At 36.7% G+C, this 20,497-nt stretch overlaps 1 protein-coding gene across 1 annotated transcript in view; it reads right to left on the reverse strand.

Moving 5' to 3' along the window:
• Nucleotides 1–843: 843 nt before the first annotated feature.
• The window catches only part of LOC121342245 (pseudouridine 5'-phosphatase), a 70,279-nt gene continuing 50,625 nt past the window's right edge, over nt 844–20,497 (reverse strand). The window contains exon 4 of the mRNA XM_041416522.1: nt 844–1,432. Coding sequence (XP_041272456.1) covers nt 1,256–1,432 — 177 coding nt within the window. The 3' untranslated portion in view covers nt 844–1,255. The remainder of the gene's footprint in view (nt 1,433–20,497) is intronic.

Consider the following 20,497-nt stretch of genomic DNA (forward strand, 5'->3'; position numbering starts at 1 on the left):
TAACTTTGTATCAGAACTGAAGCAGAGAGACACACTTATTTCACAAGAATGAAAGAGAAGGCTACATGGCACATGGACTGTAAGAAGGATGTAAGGAAATGAAAAAAACATGATGCAAAGTATTTTGGCTCAATTCTAAGATCATATAAAGTTGAATAGCTCATAGCAGGTGATCAAAATATCAGAAAAGATAATGACAGAATTACAGAATAGTGGTTTTGAGAGGTGTCTGGAAGTCATCTCATTCAATCTCTACGAAGAAAACAAAAAACCACAGAATGTAAAATAGAATCCCTGTTGCAAAGAAGTGGAAAAAAAAAAAAGACAACACAACACAAGTGGAATAGATGGGCAGGCATGGTGATGCATTAAGATTTTAGCCTTTATATTTTTCAAATCCTGTGCAGCATTAGTGCATAACTCTAAACTTCATATAAAGTGTTAACTACTGTCTTCAGAGTGTGGTCAGACAAAACAATTCCTCTGGGCCTGGAATCCAAGGACACTCTACAGCCAGAGGTCCTGAAAAGTATAAACAAAAGTAAATTGAGGGGGGAGTGGCGTGCAGAGTGATCTGGGGGAATATTACTTCATTACCTGAAGCTGGAATTGGACAGTTAACCTGTGATATGCAAACAGACCAAACTTTGTGTGAAAAACCCGTGACCATTGTCCATCCTGGGTGTAGCCACTGTCAGGCTTTTGACTGCCCAAGGTTTATGTATTGAAGGCCTTTAATAAATACCCACTTTATTGTCTTAACTTTGTCTAGCCTCTATTCTAGGTAGCCTCTCCAAGGCATCAATGGGATGAGGAAAAGAATAAACATATTGATAGCAATAATGGTGTCAAAAATGTTTTAATGGGATAAAAGGCAATCCAGAACAGATTTCTGATTAAGATGTAAACAGTAATTCAAGTGGAAACAGAACAAGATGCTTCCAATGCAGTTACAATAAACTGTCTAAATAGCTCCATAATATTCCGAGAAAACATTATGATGTGAATAGAACAAGGCTGGATTCACTTAACAGAAAGATGCTGCTTTAATTTTGCATTTATCAAAAGGACAAATCATAAACATTACAGACAATTTATCAAAGGTAATGTGCAAAAGACTGAAAGTTAACAGGATTTTTCTGCTCTGGTTTTGAGGAAGAAAGTAGAAAATGAAAAACAATCATAAAATTGAAATAAAATTTCATTTCACTTAAAATTTATCTCCAGCCAAAAACATGTTCATAGGCATTAGGCATCAATCATATGCTGGTAAACCAAACAGTTCTGGTTTGAAATCTTCCATGGACTTCAGCACCAGTGTTGCCTCCTTTGTAAAATCTGGACTTAAATTTTCATCTGGAATCATGACCACTTGCATTCCTGCTGCCCGGGCTCCTTTGACTCCCTGTGGTGAATCTTCAAACACGAGACACTGAAAAACAAGAAGGTGAGGAGAAAAAAATAATTATGATGTTACTATGAACTTCTAATAGCTTGTTTTAAAAGAGAGAATGATCCTCAATGAAACTTAGTAGGAAAACTAAATTTTATTCTTGTCTTAGACACCCCTAATTAGAACAAGAGCAAACCTCTCAGTTTGAACATCTGCATGGCAATTAACCTTTAATTAATTTCAATTCAAAAAACATCAATACACTTACTTAAATCCCAGAAAGTGGTTATCCAGATGTTCCTAAGTGCTTTAAAAGGGATGTGTTTAATCACAAGTGTAAAGTAAAATTAAGCAAGTGCCTAAATAAGCAGGCAATTCAATTTTTTCAAACCAACTTTCAAACCTGCAAAATGGCAAAAGCAGTGTTTTCACTCATAGGTGTGGCATTTCCTACACACAGAAGGTATGGGGAGCACTAAACTACCTAGGTCAACAATAGAACTTCGGATGAGTGGAGACAGACACTACTTATCAGAAGAGTGCTGTCAAAGTCATACTCTATTTACTTAATTCTTCAAAATCAATGATGAGAAAGAAAACAAGCAATTATATTGGAAGGTTACATTTAGAGAAGAAAGACTTTAGTCAGGTAGAACTTCCATGCCTTACAATAGTCACAATCATTCCAGACTGCAGTTTGGAAGCAAAGCTAAAATTTTAAAAAATAATCATACATTATTTATGTGTATTTTGTAATTTAATGTTGGAATACTGAATAATAAACTAATAAGATAAACATATAAAAATCATATGGTCTGAAATTTTATATAATGAAAGATAATGTTTCTGGAGCTAATTCCAGAATTTATATAATGAAGTGTCTCTTCCTGCCTCTTTCTGTCCATGACCTGCAAATTCAGTTTGGATTTTTGGTCATGGATAACCCAAAGCAACTTCTGGCATCCAAGGACCTGAAAAATTCTGACCTATACTGACACATGGTTTCTAACACTTCTCCAATTCATACTGCATTTATTATTAATATTAGAACTGCTACTCTTATAATGCCAAAATCACTGCAACAAGTAATTTTAGTAATTGAAACCAGATGTTGGGATAGTTAGGGCAATTTTCCTCACATCTAGTAATCAATGCTCTCAGGCATGGTGTTATTCCTGAGCCTGTCCTGTGCGGGGCCAGGAGCTGAACTTTGATAATCCTTGTGAGTCCTTTCAAACTCAGAATATTCTATGATTCTATGAACGTACAACATTATACTGCACCTTTTAGGTTCTGAAACACACAACTATTTCACTGCAGAACATAAAGGATACACAGTGTTTGTTCTGGCTGTTCTCTAAAGGAACCAAGTTGCAACTTGCAAAAGCTTTATTACATAAAAAGAAAAACATTTTGCAAGATGTATTAAATGTCCACCCTATATATACCCTTCTATGGTATATATGGGACTGTGGATGGCATATATGGACTGTGGAAGGAGAAAAATGAAAGAACCCTCTCCTGATTTCCTTTCTTTTTAAAATATTTATTCTTGCCTTTCAACATATCAGCAACAACTTGGAGTTTGTGAAGTGAAAAGTAAAAGGTGCTTTCTACCTTGCATGTAATAAAGTAAAACCTAATTAATAATTTTTAGCGAGCCAGAGGAATCATACAGTCACTGCATTCCTGTTTGAACAATGTGATACTTTTAAAAGTTGATCATTATCACTATTACAAACTACAACTATGTAACCAGCTGATCCTGGAAAGCTTCGTACAATTGCTATTAGAATGGAAGAATGGCTCTGCCTATAGGTTTTGTTCTTAACAATAGCTTAGTTCATGACCTTAAGCACTCTGAGGACAATAAATGAAACTCTGAAGGGCTTTGCTTTTTGAAGAATAAGCTTAAATGTTGCACAGAAGAGCATTAGCAAGGCCTTTCAGAAACCTTTTCTGATCCAGCTCATACAAAAGAATGTACTTCACTGCTCTGCCTTGAAAGACCTAACTGACTTCCATGATGTCACTAAGCTTACTGTATGAGAGGAGCCAATGATTATGGAAGGCAATATGCATAGCTTAACTATTTCCCTGGAACTAGACACAATTAAAACTCTTAATTACCAAAGAAACCAGGCAAATGACCCATAATTACAGTGTCTAGCATGTTACAGGAAATAAGTGTATTAGGTCTTCCTTAAGTCTTTCTTTTTACTGAAACTTACTGTCAACAGTAAGTCACATTTTTACTAGATGACAAAAGGTTTACAGAGGTTCACACACAAAATGGATTTATTAATACATAGAGATGTTAGAAACTCTTCACTGTCCTGGACCACCCACACACTAAATTTAGAGATATCAAAGCAGCCAAGTTCTTTCCCATTTTGCATAAGTATTGCAACATCAGCATCACTCCAACTGAGAGACAGATGAGATTTATACAGACTTCAGCTGAGATTCTGGCTGCTTCTCTGCATTATTTCTAAAACTTGTGTCACTGATCAATACTACTTCTATGAGATCTCTCAAAAGGTCATACTAATATAGGACAGTTCTCACTTTGGAATGAACTAAATGCTTTAAAAAGTACAGCAAAGTATATTAATTTATATTTCACTATATGAATCTAGAAAAAGAAAAATTAATCATGTAACCAGAGGAAGAAATAATATTACTGCAGCACCTCATTACCTCATCCTCCTACATTAAACGCAAGAATATAAGAAAAGAGTGTTAGTTAGGCTCTTGGTATACACAGCAGGCCCTCTCTAACCTATATACTGCAAAAGTCTGGGTGGAATAGTAATGTGACTAACAAGGACATCCATAAGTGTTGCTGCAGTTAGTGATAACCAAGAAAGCTGGAAGGATAAAAGATTAAAATCAGTTTTAAAATTAATATTTTGGAAGATCTGTGAATATAATATATATGCATAGGGACTGCTTATCTAACAAGTATCCTTGACTACATATGACACCACTACATGAGCTCTAAAACAGACTGAAGGATGAGACTAAAGATGCCATGATTTATATGTACAGAATTCATCTGCAAGTTTAACACTACCATCTATTGTTCTGTAAGGAAAAAATGAAAAGAAAGTTTTCATCACCTGTCCTCCAACCACAAAGAAACATTTGGTATCAGAATGTGACATATTATGTTTTGGGCTTCTTAAGGATTGCATTTCATACTCTGTAACTTCTTCCTTTTTAATTGATGTTTTTCCCCTTCCTAATCTAATCAACTGGTCAAAAGCATGATGGGAAATTTTTTAAATTTGCACTGTAGAAATATTTGATACCCATATACATTAATTTATATATATATATATATATATATATATATATATATGCACAATAGAGTCTTCTATAAATGTTTAAGGACTAATTTAAATGTCATTATAAAAGCCTAAAAAAAAAAAAACCTCTAAAAAAGCCCCAGCACAGGCTGCAAGAAGAAATTCACCAAGTACAGCAGGTCTCGTGGATATCAGAATGACAGTTGATTTCTGTAAACCAAAAGGTGCTCAGGCATTCCATTTCTACAGATAACTTGCTGACCATTGCCAGAAGTGTTTTTACTCTTTTCTTTGTAAAAAACTAGCCCACACTATATGGTTAAAATTCAAAACTAAGTACCATCTAAGAAGTAAATTATCAGTCTGAAACGTATTACTACTGTAATCACAGCTTGTGGTTTGTTCAACAACTTTTGTAATTTTTCCTTGCTCAATTTTTTTAGATTTTCAAAATAATTCCAGTACTAACCAAATGTGTTAGTCATGTGAGTGACTCAGAAAATTTTAAGAACCATAATATAATTCAGAATACAACACAGATCCATCCATATCCCATACAAAATACTGAGATGCTTAAAAGGGGCTGTTTGTCATTTGTGGGAGGTGGTGGAAACTTGCAAAATGAGAGAGGAAACAACAGTTTTTACATCATAACACAGATGTTGGGCTATTTTGTAGCTCAACTTATATTTTCTTTTTTCTTATGTTTTCACTGTCCAAATACCTGGGAACAAGGGGAAAATGTATTTCTGGGTGACCCATTTACCATCAAAGTTACTTAAACATTGTTGAATTAATCCATTTTAAGCAGCTGCATTATTTGCAGTTTTGGTCTCCTACTGTGTTAATTCTCTGATGAATTAAGAAAAAACAATAATGAAATAATGTATTTAATGTTTCTCTCATAATCTTTGGACTTACACTCCCTCCAGAAACAGTTGGGAAAAATTCCAATAGTGAATACAGTAATAAATTACATTTCATTTTATTTTAAGGACATGCCAATTTGACCAGCCAGGGATAACAGAATCATAATAAATATGCTGCTAAGAAAGTAATGCAGCTTACAGCCCTACAACTTAGTTCCATTAAGGAAAATGAGAAGTAAGCCAAGGTATTTTTAAATGCTATAACAAATGAATAAACAGGAAACTAAAAATCAACTTAATTAAGCACCAGAAGATTCAGAATACTAACTACAACCACCATTCTTTATGAGTCAATGATTCATATTAAGAAGTGTTTGGAAATTACATGCACATATGCTTTTTAATTCAGATTTTTATTAACTCACTACTAGGAGTATGTTACAGACCAATATAAGAATCAAATTATTTACGATAAAATGTACAAAACAAAGAAATCATTAGCATAATTTCTAAAAGGAAAACAGAAAAAAAAAAGTGTTACATCTGCACATAATTAGATCACTCTGGGTTTCTAGCTCTCACATAAATGCCACTTTACATTTCAGACCACACCAGCAGTTCCTCTCTCACAAACCAGTTCATGGAACATTATCTCAAGGAAGGCCAGAAGGATTAAAATGGTTTGGATGGAGAAGAAGGAAGAGAAGTTTCATATTTCTTGCTTGTTTTCAAGACTTGATCAAATGAAAGAAAGTGTTTCTGTGAGTGACAGTCAGGCCCAGACACAGCGGCTCTGTGAGGTAGGGAGAAGGTCACATTTACATGAGGGGTTACTCTGATCATTCCAGATGGCTGGAGCACTCTTTTCACAGAGCACTGTGTGTTTAGAGGACAGCACACTGGGAACTTTGTATGGTAACTTGTGTTACAGGCCTCAAGAAATTCTCAGGCGTTTCTGAAACAGTGTCCGATTATCCTGGCAGCAGAAATCTAACTCAATCAACTGCAGCTTGGATTAGCCATAGAAGGGTATTGTTCCTTTATGGAGAACACAAGGCAAATACTCAAGATGTTCTCTACTGAAGCTACTCATATTGCATAAGATGCTGAAGTTTTATGTCACTTATCTCTAAAACTGGCCTAAAAAGTAATTCTGTACAATGAAATAGTTAATTTGTGCTGCCTTCCCTTCCACAGAAAACTACCTTTATCACACCCACTGACTTCCTTGTCATGTAATACACAACACATTTTGTGTTACACAATACACAATGTGTAATACACAACACAATGTACCTTGCATGCAGAGCTCAGAACTGTAGGACAAAATACACTGAGGGGGTGCATGAAGGCTATTTGGAAACACCCTATTCAATACATGTCCAGCCAAAGCAGGCTGCTCAGGTCCCTGGCCAGGTGAGCTTTGAGCATTTTCAAGTATGCAGATTCCACATACCTCCTGGACACCTGTTCCCATACGGTGAAACTATATGGTGAAACCAGCCCTATGGTGAAAATGTTTTTCCAAGAATCTAGGAGTTTCTTGTGTTTCACCTCCTGCCTGTTGCCTACTGCATGATCACTCTGCACCTTGGAAAAGAGGCTGGGCCCATCTTGAGAACAAACACATCAGAGATACAAACCAGGTACACCCAAAGGAGGAACTGTTTTGATGCATCCAAATTCTAAGTCTTGAACTGAAACTGGAAGTAGGCACGAAAAGTATTTCGTGAATAAAAGCAATGAACTTTTTGCCACAGGGAATGTGGACAAACCCACAGGTGCAGGCTGCCAGAGCAGGTACTCTTCCTGTTTGTTTTGGGTAACTGGGCACCATCACTTGCCTACAACTGCCTCAGCAGGTGCTGCAAAAGGCACTTGATTCTCATGAAACAAGCTAATTTTTTAAAATCTATTTTGGCAATAGTTTGTTTTTGTTCTATAATGCCTCCTTGACCAATGTTATTTTCCCACACAAAAAGATCAGCTTGCATAGTGAAATTTACAGGAATTTGATCTAAACATTATTTAATGATTGTATAATCTTTAATGGATGTGTTAATAACAGCCCACATATGCTTCAGACATAAGGTCATTTTCTAGTTTCTTCAATAAAAAGAGAAAGGGTCTGAAAAGGCATTAACCTTTAAACAGGTTTTCATTGGGAGTGCAAAAACATAATGGAAAAGGTCTTTTTTTTTTTCTATTCAACACAAGCTTCTCACTGAACTGTACAAAAGAGTGTCACCAGTCTGGAGTGACTTGGTGAGATATAGCTGCATTACACTTTAGCTCTTCCTGATCAGGAAAAAAAAGAGCCTTTCTTTCAAAATTCAAAGCTGAGAGGTATTGTAGAAAATATTTAAGATTATTAGCATAAAACTCCAAGCACAAAGCCAGAAACTACCACCTTTAAATAAAACAAACAAAACACTAACAAAATTCTAACACGGATTTTCTATGTATTTCAACTACAGGAAAAAAAAAACAAAAAGAAACCACATGAAAAATGGAAATTCTCTCTTCTCAATACAGATTTTCAGAGGGAAGTAGAGAAGAATGTACAAAACTAAGTTCGAAAAAAAATATTAACTCCTAAAGTTAAGAGGAGTATAAATGTTCCTGTTGGGCAGTATCTGAGTAATACAGGTTCATCCCCTCAACCTACCATGTTATACCTGGCATGCCTAAAGCTGACTGTACATGTAAAACCACAAACAGCTGTGCAAGTATTTCTGAATGTGCTCCTTCAACAGTAGCCCACCTGTGGCCATTGGGTTATGATAAGGAATGTCATAATTCTACAATTTATTTTTGCAACTGCAATCTAAAAATATCACATCTGAAATGAAAAGCCTCATTACATCAATAACCAGATCTATTTAAGTAACTGTCCTGTGATTTCAAAAGACGACTTCTCAGTCTTTTACTTTGCAAAGCTGCTTTGACTCTGTGAGAAAATGAAACTCAGAACTCAAAATTTCTTTCCCAATTCTCTTTACCTGAGAACTTATTTCTGTGTGCTAAATACAATATTTCTAAAAAATGTGAAATCTACCACCAAAAGTAAAAGAATTCATTATAAAACCCCTATTTCTATATGCACTATTTACGATATAGTTCCTTTTGGAACTATTTATTATGAGAAATAATTAATTCCATGGACCCACTCTCCTAACCCTGAATGAGAGATTAACTGTAAGTGCACTCAAGTTCTACTAGATCAATACAATTATTATTGGTAAAACCAAAATTTTTAATAAAAATGTATTATGTATTAAGAGGAAAGTGAAAAAAATCATAATTTTTTTTTTTTTAGATTCCAGTAGAGAAGTTGTGTTTTTCACATTAATCTCTAGCTTGTTTTTGTCATCTTCCTTTGTTTATTTTAGGGAAGCAATAGTTACATAGGTATTTTTCTCTATGAAAAATGCAGAGAAGAAAAGCCAGTGAATATCAAGCAGTTTAATCAACCATTAAAACAGGCTGCTCCTCTAGAAAATTTCTTTCTACTAAAAACTCCAAGCCCAAATATTTCTGTAAATAAGAAAGTTAATATACTCTTAAAAATAAATTCACATGTAGAAAGTTGTCTTAATCTCAAAATATTTCAACATGTTTTTGTTGAAATTCCCCTAATATCTAGCCATTTTATATACCACATAGAAGCACTTTTTAAAATGCAATGATGACACAGTTATCAAGCTGCCCCTATTTTTGTATTAGACCAGCTCTACCAGATAAGAGAATGCTAACAGTCACCTCAACCAAGGGCTCTTAATTCTTATTTTTGACTCAGGTATGCTTACAGGAAGAGTAACGGGTCATTTTCCATGAAAGGAATAAGGTGTGCATATAAATTAATGCATAATTAGAGTAAACAATGAACAAAAATAGAAAAATGTGTTTATTTAACTCTGTATGTACACCCGTGGACAAACGCATGGTGTATATGGTCTCCATACAGATAGTCTCTCTCTGTGGCATAAGGCTTATTCAGTTTAAGAGATCCATTAGATCAGTAACTGACAGAGCCATGACACTGGCTTAACATGAACATTATTTTGGAAATACCAGCCATGGTATCAGCAACTTGTTACTATGCTTGTCACACAACTTCTGTCCTAACTTCTTTTGGGTACTCAGTTCTTCAAAGAAACAAGTTCATCAGTATCTGGGTTCTCATGAGCTTTTCAGCTCAATATAATTTTTTATCTAAACCTCTCTCCCATTCTGTATATTTCAACCACAAATAATGTTCAGATTCAACAGGGTATAAAGCTGACAGATGGCAGACTAATTCAAAAAGAAAACTACCACACATTTTCCTGTAAAACAACCTCTCATGGGCAAAGTCCTCAAAACACTTCATCAGGCCATATGCTTAAGTGAAAACTACTTGCTCATCCAACACAATAATGGCTTTATATTAAAAGTAAGAATCACTTAATGAATCTGCTGATCTGAAGTATCCTGCATTAGCTGACCTTCAACAGTTTGAGTGAATCTTTAGAAAAGGGATGAGGGTGGTTAATTTCCCATTTAAGCTGTGTCCATGTCTCTGAAACTTTTTGAATTGTTACTCTAAAGCTTGTTGCCACATCATTTTGCTATAAAATCATTAACTAACTATTGCTTTTTAATGGACCCCACATAATATACATATGTACACAGAAAATGTGCAAATGATATGTAAGTATTGTATGGACTCAGAATCACACTGTTCCAGAATGGCTGGTTATAGTGTGGTGTTATAATGCTAAGGTTGTGGGTTTGATCCCTGTATGGGCCATTCACTTAAGAGGTGGACTCATGCTCCTTGTGGATCCCTTCCAACTCAGAATATTCTGTGATTCTGTGATTCCGTGACTGAGATTGGAAGCAACCTCTGAAGGTCACCTGAGCCAACCTCCTGCTCAAGCAGGGACACCTACAGCCCAGGACAAGGTCTAGACAGTGTTTGAGTATCTCCAAGGAGGGAGACTCTGCCACCTCTCTGGGTTACCTGCAACAGTGCTCAGTCAACCTCATGGTGAAAAAGTGTTTCCTGATGCTCAGAGGGAACCTCCTGTCTTTCAGTTTGTGTCCATTGCCTCTGACCACTAAAGAATGCCTGGCTCTTTCCATTCTGCCTTCAGGTATTTACTTGCATTAATGTTTCCCTGAGCCTTCTATTCTCCAAGCGCACTTTGCCTTTTGTCAAATGCGTTATGCTGAAATCCCTTAATTATCTTGGTGTCCCTTTGCTGGACTCCCTCCAGCAGATCAATCTCTCTTGTACTGGGTAATGCAGAACTGCTCCCAGTATTTTCCAGGTGTGGCCTTACTAAAGCTGAGTAGAGGGACAAGATCAATTCCCTCAATCTGCTGGCACGACACCGCCTCATCAGCCACCTTTGCTGCAATGGCACATTGCTGACTCATGGTCAACTCAGTGTCCACCAGACATTGTAATTACCTTTTTTTCTAACCACAGGAAATAAATCAATTGGGTTTTCTTTCCTGTTCAAAAGTGTGCAGCTAGATTCATTGCAGAGACAGATGGCACTGTAATGGAACTTGTAAATTTAAAGGTCTGAATGAAAAATGTGCAAAAAATACAGACAAAACTTAATGCTAAGTGACCATTAGAAAACCTATGATGAGCATATAAAGCAATCCATTAGGAAGTGTCTCAGTCACCCCAATACTGATATAAACACATTTCTTCATAGTTAAATCAAAGACAAATTGCGTTCTCTGCAAATGGCTGCAGTCAAATTACAGAGAAGCACCTCAATGAGAGTTAATGTGCTTATAAGACTGCTCAGATGGAAAAAAAAAAAAAAATCTGAGTTTTCTCTGTGTTAACACAGTCCATTCTGCTTTCTTCTATTTAAAAACAAATTATGTGTATTTATATATTAGTTAAACTACCATGGCATACTGGAGTGATTTTACATTGCTCTAACCATCACAACACATGACCTGAAAGAAAGTACCTCTAATAAAGTAATACAATGAGTTCAGAAATAGATGCCAAGATATTGCCAAGAATGTGGATAAATTGGCAAGCAACTGAGGGCTACAAGCAGCATTTTACTGATAACTTGGAAGCTTCAGCACTCAGACATTATATAAAGATTCCCTAGGGAAACCAGACTGCAGCAGGTGTGTCAAGGTGAAAAAAGTATCACTGCCACACAGTCCACTGAATTATATGTTCTGGCTACCAGGTAAACCATGCTGCCTTTCAGCTGAACATGCAAAAGAGAATCTTTGTGATTCAGCACACAGGAATTGGTGCAGGTGATTTTTTTTCCTACTTTTGTTTCTGTTTTTGGGGGGTTTTTTGGTTTGTTTTTTTTTTTTAAGAAGTTGTAGTGATCTATTATAGTCTATTTATATTATTTTTCAGGTCTTTGCTAATTGATTCCAGCTGCCTCTAGTGAGCTTATGGGTAAGATTCATCATTCAATGGAGAAAACTGATAAATGAAATAGCAAATATGTCTAAAGATTGAGGACTGAAAAATCTCATCCACACATAAAGACTGACTCCGGGATTTATGTTCTGGGTCTGCAGATCTTGAAGGTGTGGCTAAAAACACCTGTTTTATAGTCTTCAAAGCTTTGTAAGTTCTAGTCTTAGCAAACAAAACAGTGTGAGAAAAGACACCAACAATTTTTTTTTTCTCCATTGACCCTGCATCTGCAGAAAAAACCACTTCTGTACTTTTAAAGCCATAGAGAACAGCCTCCTCATTGACAACAAAACTATGAATTTAAAAGGTAATTCTACAGGATATCAAGATGATAGATTAAAACTGTAAAGAAACAATTACTCAGTCTAGAAACACTGTTATTATATGCTCAACTAGGTCACATTTTAACTTTGTTACAAAAAGTAACAAGAAGAAAATCTTACAAAATCAAGTGATAATTATCCTTTGGAGCTAGTTCACATAGATAACCCAGTATCTTACACCTTGATGAGGAGTGAAGATGTTGCTCATGACTCTCAAAATGTTTTTCTAAGTCAGATGTTCTTGTGCTTTGCAGTGGTAGTGCTGCAGGCTTCCAGCCAAGGTTCAAGTTTTACTATTTTCCCCATAAACTAAAAAAGTTTTCTCTCTGCTTTGGTTGCCTTCCTGGCTACCTTCCTTGAAGAAAAGGAACACAGTTCAGGTAGGCTGATCTTAATTACTAAGAATCTCTCCTTCCAAATCCTCTGTGGTTATGAAACATAATATTAATACTACTTCAAAGAGCATGTATGGAACATAAGCACCTAAAATGGACATGTTTCTACAGAGAGGGATCTGAACATTTTCATATGCAGAAATACACACATATATGCACACACATAAACATGTGATAGAACTGTATAGGGGAAGAAGAATAGCAGAAACAACAAGGGCAGATGGGGGGAGCCTGAAACACCCTGGGTCAGCTGCTGACAGACACACCCCAGCAGCCACACACACCAGCAGCCTACCAGAAGTTCATTCCTGTGCTGCCTGATGGGGCAGGATGAGCCCCAGCAGCCCTGTGAGACCCTGGTCCAGCCACTCCTGGTTCCATAAGGCCAGAACCACATAGACATGTCAACAGGAGAAGCTCCATGAGCCAGGGCACCCTGCGCGAATGGGAGAAAGAAGAGGCTGGTGGGGTGCCAGTAGGGGCTGTCTGCATCAGTCTGTGTAGTCTGTCCTGTCTCCTCCAATTAAACTCCATTTCTAACAGTTTTTGTGGGCAAGGTTTACTGTTGTGCACACAAATGTGCATGGAGTGTCAGTCCTGCCATGGGACCAGGAGTCCCACATGCCCACAGTGCAGCAGTGCAGTGATGACAGTAGGCAAGTGAGGGCTAGCAAAGAACATGCTGGAGTAGCTGGCAAGTAGATGAAGCAACCAGAAAACCAGGCATGACCCTATGGGCAAGAGCACAGTCAGTCCTGGCTCCTGGAGGGACAGGGTTAGTCCTTGGGACTGTCCAAGAGATCTGTCTGTGTGTGCAGGAGAGACTCTGAGGAATGATGAAAGCCCAAGACTGGGATCCAGGGACAACTGACTACCTAAATCCAGCTGCTAGAAGGATCCTCATTGCAGGATGAATATAGGGAAGACTTGTCTCATATGTCTATGCATGAAAGTGACACAAGAGTAACCCCGCAAGATCAATGTAGATATTTGTTTGAAAACACTGATTTAAATTCTCTAAAATTCCCAGGCTTATTCAGAGCTGCAAAAATTAATGGAAGGTGTCTACACTATGAACACAGGTACTTTTTGAAGAAGTACAGCATTTTAAACACTTGCCAACTGAGTTGATTTTGGTTTATGTTTTCCACACCAAACAAACAAACAAACAAAGAAAAAAAAACCACCCAAAAAAGCCACACAAACTGTGGAAGACCCACAAACAAAGACTTCCGCAAATAAAATGAGAGCCACAGTCAACCTAAACAATACTGATCCCTTTGCTGTATTTATAAAGAAATGCAAAAAGATGGTTGGCTTGTTTGGTTTTGTCAGGCAACACAAGCTTTTAATATCTCTAGCCATTCAGATGTTTGACTAAGATTTATTAACCCGTCAAACAAAAGCAATTTCACAACATATACAACTGCAGTTCATTTCAGAACATTTATTGCTCTGTAAACAGAAAATCCAGACTCTGCTTAAACAATCTAATTCTTTTCTTCCTCTCGAAGCAAGAAGGAAGGCACAGTAGTAGGAGAAATTCTGAGTGAAAAAGAAAGAAGTATTTACAAACTTATACACTTTTATGGTGACTACCTCAACTGAGAAAACATCCCTCACCTTTGGGTAGTATGGAGAGGGGAAGGGCAAACAGAATAGGGGCACAGCTCCATGTTTACTTTGCACATTTTCTGCTACGCAGCTCAGCTCAAATGGCTATGACAGATGTTTAGAAAGGAGGCAGCTCATTAGTAGACTAAAACAGAAGGAGCATGATACCTACCTGGAACATGACCAGGTTATCCAATCTCCCTTTATAGAGAGAAACACGTGATGCTAGGGAATGGGTTACTGCTGTTTGGGGATAGAGCCTCATCTGATAGCCTGACAACGGGGAGGCAGACACAGCTCCATGCCCCGGCCCAAACAGTAGCAAGGCTGAGCACATATCTCCCAGCAGGAACCAGAAAACACACATATAAATAAATTACTAAATATATATATATCTATATACATAAGGCTAGACACACAGATCAATGCAATTATACTCAGCACTCCCAAGGACCCCACAGAGTCATTCATGCCTCTTCTCTAGAGCTCACAGGCTTGCACTTTAGCCTGGCCACTGGCTCTGGAGATGCTTGGGCTGAGCCCCTGTGACCTCCAGTCCCAGGCTGTGGGCTGACACCTCATTTTGCCATTGCCAGCACCCAGATTCATGCCTGCTCCAGCTGCTGGCACCATGAACACATGGGCCTCTGCCTGAGTCTGGTTGCTGGCCACACACACACAGAGGCCACAGACCAGATGTCCTTCAACCAGGAAGAGTTAGAAGTGGAATTTGCTAACACAGGGCACACTATACTGGTAAGGTGCATGGCCAGACAAATGTGTCACTTATTTACACATCCAATGCTTTTATTCTCTTATGTCTCTATTTCCCTCCAATAAATCCTGATCGAACCCCAAATTCTCTCTCCCTGCATTCCATACTGAGTGCCACACCCTAGGCTCTCCTCAGTCCAAAAAAATTGGTCCAGCATTTACCTTGATAGTGCTTCTGGGACAGCCCCAGGAGGGCCTGAACAGGCTGTCCCTTCCTTTGAGATCTTAATCTGAGCTTATGTCTACCTTTGGGACTCTGTGCTGCCCTGACCATATGGAGATGGGCACCTGATGGATGATGACTACTGTGACAGATGTAGGAACTGTTGGGAAGGTGTGACTTGGGATCTCCCACCTACTGTCACCTCTCTCAGCTCTTTTGTGGGTCTGCAAACAAGCTTTTAACAGCAACCCCAACATCTGCCTCTGGTAGCAGATCCTCCTTAGGATCCATCCAGCTCTGTGCAAGTTTATGCATCACATACTGCTTGATTCCTAACATACAAGACCAGGAATCCAAGTAGTTTCTTTTACAGGTCTTTATAACCAGGGCCTGACATGCCATACACTATGCTAAATATAGAAATCAATAGAAGAAAAAATGATGCTCAAATCAGACATCCTATTTTTCCTTTCTTCTCAATGCTGCTATTATTCCAATGTTCAGTTTGATCCTACAGCAATACACCACACCATGTCACACGCATTATTATGTCTTTATACTGCCAAGTAACTGAAATCCTTTTATTAAAATACAGCATTCTGTGATGGATTTCTTCATCCTTGGACTGACATTGAGCCTGAAGCTCTTACTAGTAATCACTTTACACAAAGCCAGATCACACACTCAACTCAGACAGAGAAACTAAGGACTCAATTGGCAGATTTTTAAAAATGGGGTGAAAGCTGGTGAGACTGAATTGTTCTAGCAAATAATAGACACATTTCAAAATTTCTGAGAAAAACTACACTGAAGGCCTTTTCTAAGTATTCTACTTACAGAACATTCATTCACTATTCATTAGCACTGTTTTATTTAAACAAAATCAGAGAAACAAGAATGTTACTGCACTAAATATTAATCGTCTTAAAGAAAATTAAGGCTCTCACTTACTAATATCAGCTGTATAAAGGAGCTGTAAATATGAAGATATCACTAAAACAGTCTTCCACCAGCCTACTCAAAGTCAACAATGATCCTTCAAACATACTTGCTCCTCAAGATCGGTAGGATGATAAGGGGAAAAAAAAACAATTGACAGGAGAAAGGGACAGTAATAAATTGTCCAAACATTTTAGAATTACTAGTTTATGCAATACAAGGATAGAAGATGAAACTCCGTCATCAGTGTGTCTAAAGAAAACTTCTTTACTTTGAGAGACATGCCAAATTGCACATTTGCAGCTGATTTTTCTTTCCACTATCTTTATGAGGTTTTAAATTTAGACATGTAGCATCCTCAATATTTGAAGAGTTTTTGCTGTAATGTTAGGTCTGTTGCATCATCTACCAATCCTCATGAGACAGAATGCTTAGTTTCAAAAAAGTAAATGCTTTTACTATTTCAGTATATACATCATTAACTTATAGACCATTTCCTCACACTTCATCTACACTCCCTAAAAAATGCTTGAGAAAGCCATAAGGACAAATGGGCTACTGCACACTATTAACTCTTTATTATTTATAATGCAGGTAATATAGATTACTTAGTGTAGTTACAAATTAAAGTTTTCATTTTCACCTTCAAGGCCCTATATTATCTTACCCACAATTACTTATGTCTTGCTTTTATTTCCTTCTACTCCCTAGACATCTTCGATTCTTTCACTTAATTGCATTCTTTATCTCTTTCTCCCACTTCCAGCTGTATGTCTTATATCATGCTGACTTCTGTGCCTTGTGCAGTCTTCATGCCTACATTCTTCATCCTTCTCCAGCAGTATATTTAAAAATACAGTCTTTCTGGAATCATTGGTACTTGCTCTTCTTCCTCCCTTTCTTATTGCTGGGCTATTAACTAAAATTTGTCGTGCTTAAATCACTTTTGCTACTTGTTGGACCAGGGCAGCAGAGAACACAGCTGAAAGCAGATTTGTCTGATTTACTTCTTATTTCTATTAGGAATGACCTCTGTTAACTCTAACTCTGAGGAGAATTGAGGGACAATACTTGCTTGCCATCTAAAATGAGAAATTGGAATCTTGTTCACTTAAAAAGCCACAGTGTTCATTAAATAAATTGCAATCAGTGTGTGCTTATAGTGGTTAGTTATTACAAGCTACATCTGTACTTCTTATAGTCTTAGATGTTTCTATTTATTTCATAGTGCTCCAACAATTGACCAGAGCAGGCTCCATGCCTGTGATCCAGCATACATGAATATGATGGTTTTTATCCCCTCATGGTTTAATGTTTTACGTTACTTAATGTTTACTTAATGTGAACTTAATGTTTAATGTATTTACATTTACTTAAATGTAAATATGATGACCACACTGAGCAGCATACAAACATCAGGAAACCAGGGAAGCGTTCCCAGATGCAGTATTAGTCACAGCATTATTCCTGACTTCTAGAACACATGACTACAGGAATTCCACCTTTCCAAAATTCAAACATCTACCCTACACAATATAACTCTTCACAGAATTATCATATGACCATTGTACTAGTTATTACTACAACTGAAAAAAAAATACATCTTCTGAGGAACATCTTAAAGACTGCAAACATTTTTTGCTGAAATTTAAAAAAAAAAATCCTCTCAATGAAAATTTTTGGCCTGAAAATTTAAAAAATCACAACTGATATCAGTCTTCAAATTGTAGCTATTGTAGCTAATCTCCAGGTTGCAAATGCTTCCTACCTCAGATACACGATCATTCTTTCTAAAGTTAAAGGTTCTGGTTGAGCTTGCTTGGGAAAACTGCATTAATGAAAGTGAAAAGCAGTAATCTTACATACTATAATAGGTTACATACTATTATGCTAAAAGTGCCCATGGCACTTTTTTGAATAAGTAGTATTTTGATTCTTCAATAGTTCTGAAGTTCAGGAAAATAGGCAATCTCTAATGTCTCCAGACTGAGCTACAGGATGCAATAATATGTTCTGGAGACAAACTGAGTAGATCTCTGTGACCAGTTGTCTGTTCAGAAGAAAGAAGACAATTTCCCAATGGAGGAAAACATGTTCTGTAACAGAAGATATTTTCAGCAATGGATGAAATCTCATCAACTACTCTTTGCTAGTCAGCAAAACATTGAGGCTTTGAAGCAACTAACTTATGAAGGAGTTACTAACATCAAAAGCCATTTCCATTACCATGCCACTATATTAGAAAATAGTTGCAGTTAAATTTTAAAATAATTCTGGTGGTATTCAGGGAAGTATCAACTAGTAATCCTTATCTCTATATTTAGTAAAATCTGCTGACAACACAAAGTTTTGTAGGTCATCTGGGATAACATCTGTAAGAACTTTGGAGTGACAAAGTAGTCTATTGGGCAGTCAATTGCCAAATTAAATGAAATGGTAAAGAAGTGTGGCAGTACACATTAGTTGGAAGAAAATAAATTACATACATTTTCTAATATTTGGTTTAAATACTGGACATCACTGAAAACAGCTCAGTGAAAACTCAAGACTTGAAAGACCAGCTCAGTGAAAACTTAGAGCTTGGGTGATATTGTTTATATTCACAGACATATATAAAATGGTCTCATCTGGAATGCTCTATGTACGATATCCCACACACATTATTCTATGTTAAAATGGTTTCAATAGGAAAAGTCTGAAGAAATGCAAACAGAATGCTTATAAACAAACAACCATATCACTGCCCCCACCTCCACAAAAAATCCCAAAGACAACCATTTCAAATGGTCAGGTTTTGAACAGACTCTAAAGAGCTTAATTTAAGGGGCAAAAATAAAAAGGGATGTGACAAGCAGCATTTACAATACTGACTGGCAGATCAATTGCTTCTTATCTGTGTCACTCATAACATATAAAAGCTGACACTGGAACATATGCAACATATACAGAATTCATTGTCCCAGGCACACATCAGTATAAAGAAAAAACACAGATCCTGTGGGAGGGTTACTATAGCCTATTTTTGTCTGTTTTTGTTAAAAGCAACTTGATATGGGAACAATAGAATTTAAGTGGATAAATTAACCCCCTCTAGCTAAAAGGGGATTATTAAACTGTGATAATTAGCTGTCACCAGAGATGGTACCAAATAAGCCAGACACTGAATCTGAAAATGAACAGCAATTCCTGTATTTAGTATCATTTCAGCAAAAATGAAAAGCTTTTTTTTTTTTTTTTTTTCTCTAATGGAATAGAAGGACAGCATTTCTACCATTGCTTGGAGCTGTATTTTACTTTAAATCAGAATCATTCCAGTTTAACTGAAGTTTAACTGGAACCATTTTCATCTTGGCTTTGAATTATGCTATTATTCTAAGAAAAAAGGTGCTGAAATTGAAATGCTAAGCATCCTTTTTTAGCAGACAAGTCTTCAGTTCTTTTGTATACTACAAGGTCTTTTATCTTTATAACATCTATCACAATAACAATGCAAAAAAAATCTTCAGTACTGCTTTATGGAGTACACTTTGTAATCACCTTCTAAGTGCACTTGTTTTGTGATGCAGCAATCAGTCTGAGGAAAAATCTTTGCCCTGTTTAGACTATAAATAATTTACCAGTGTTAATTGATGGTTCCTTATGTAGGTTTTATGCAATCATGCCATAAAGACAGACTGTTACAAATTCTTTATCACACAACAGAATAAGAAGAAGCCTACCATGTAATACCAGCTCTCTGAAAATTGCCTACAACCACATCTCCACAAAGAACAAATAATTTAAACAAACTGAGAGCAAGGAAATAAAACCAAACAAAAACTCATCATTCTCTAGCCTTAGCATATTAAAACAACTCATAGCTGACTGTAGTCTTTAATAGGTTTACAGAGGTTTCCCCATGACATTAATTTACAAAGAAGCAACCAAAAATAATGCCAACAATGCAATTTCTTCTTTCAGTCTTCATTCTTTGTCCTGAAGTGGTTGAAAACCACTGTTACAACAAGCTGTGGGTGATAACAAAGGCAACTCCAGATACAGAGAGAATCAGTGCACTAGATCTTATTGAAAGAGGATTTATTCATGCTTGCTATAATTCAAATGACATTAAAAACATTTTTTGTGAAAATTCTTGTTAATTAAAATCTAATTATTCAATGACAATCAATATACATTGATGTATATTTGAACTGAACTGTGCTGTTTGGCATTTCTAAGAAAACGCTCAAGGTCTTGAAAGAAAGAAAAGATAA

Source organism: Onychostruthus taczanowskii, unplaced genomic scaffold, assembly GCF_017590055.1.
Source record: "Onychostruthus taczanowskii isolate IOZ18803 unplaced genomic scaffold, ASM1759005v1 scaffold52, whole genome shotgun sequence".
In the NCBI taxonomy this organism is placed as follows: domain Eukaryota; kingdom Metazoa; phylum Chordata; class Aves; order Passeriformes; family Passeridae; genus Onychostruthus; species Onychostruthus taczanowskii.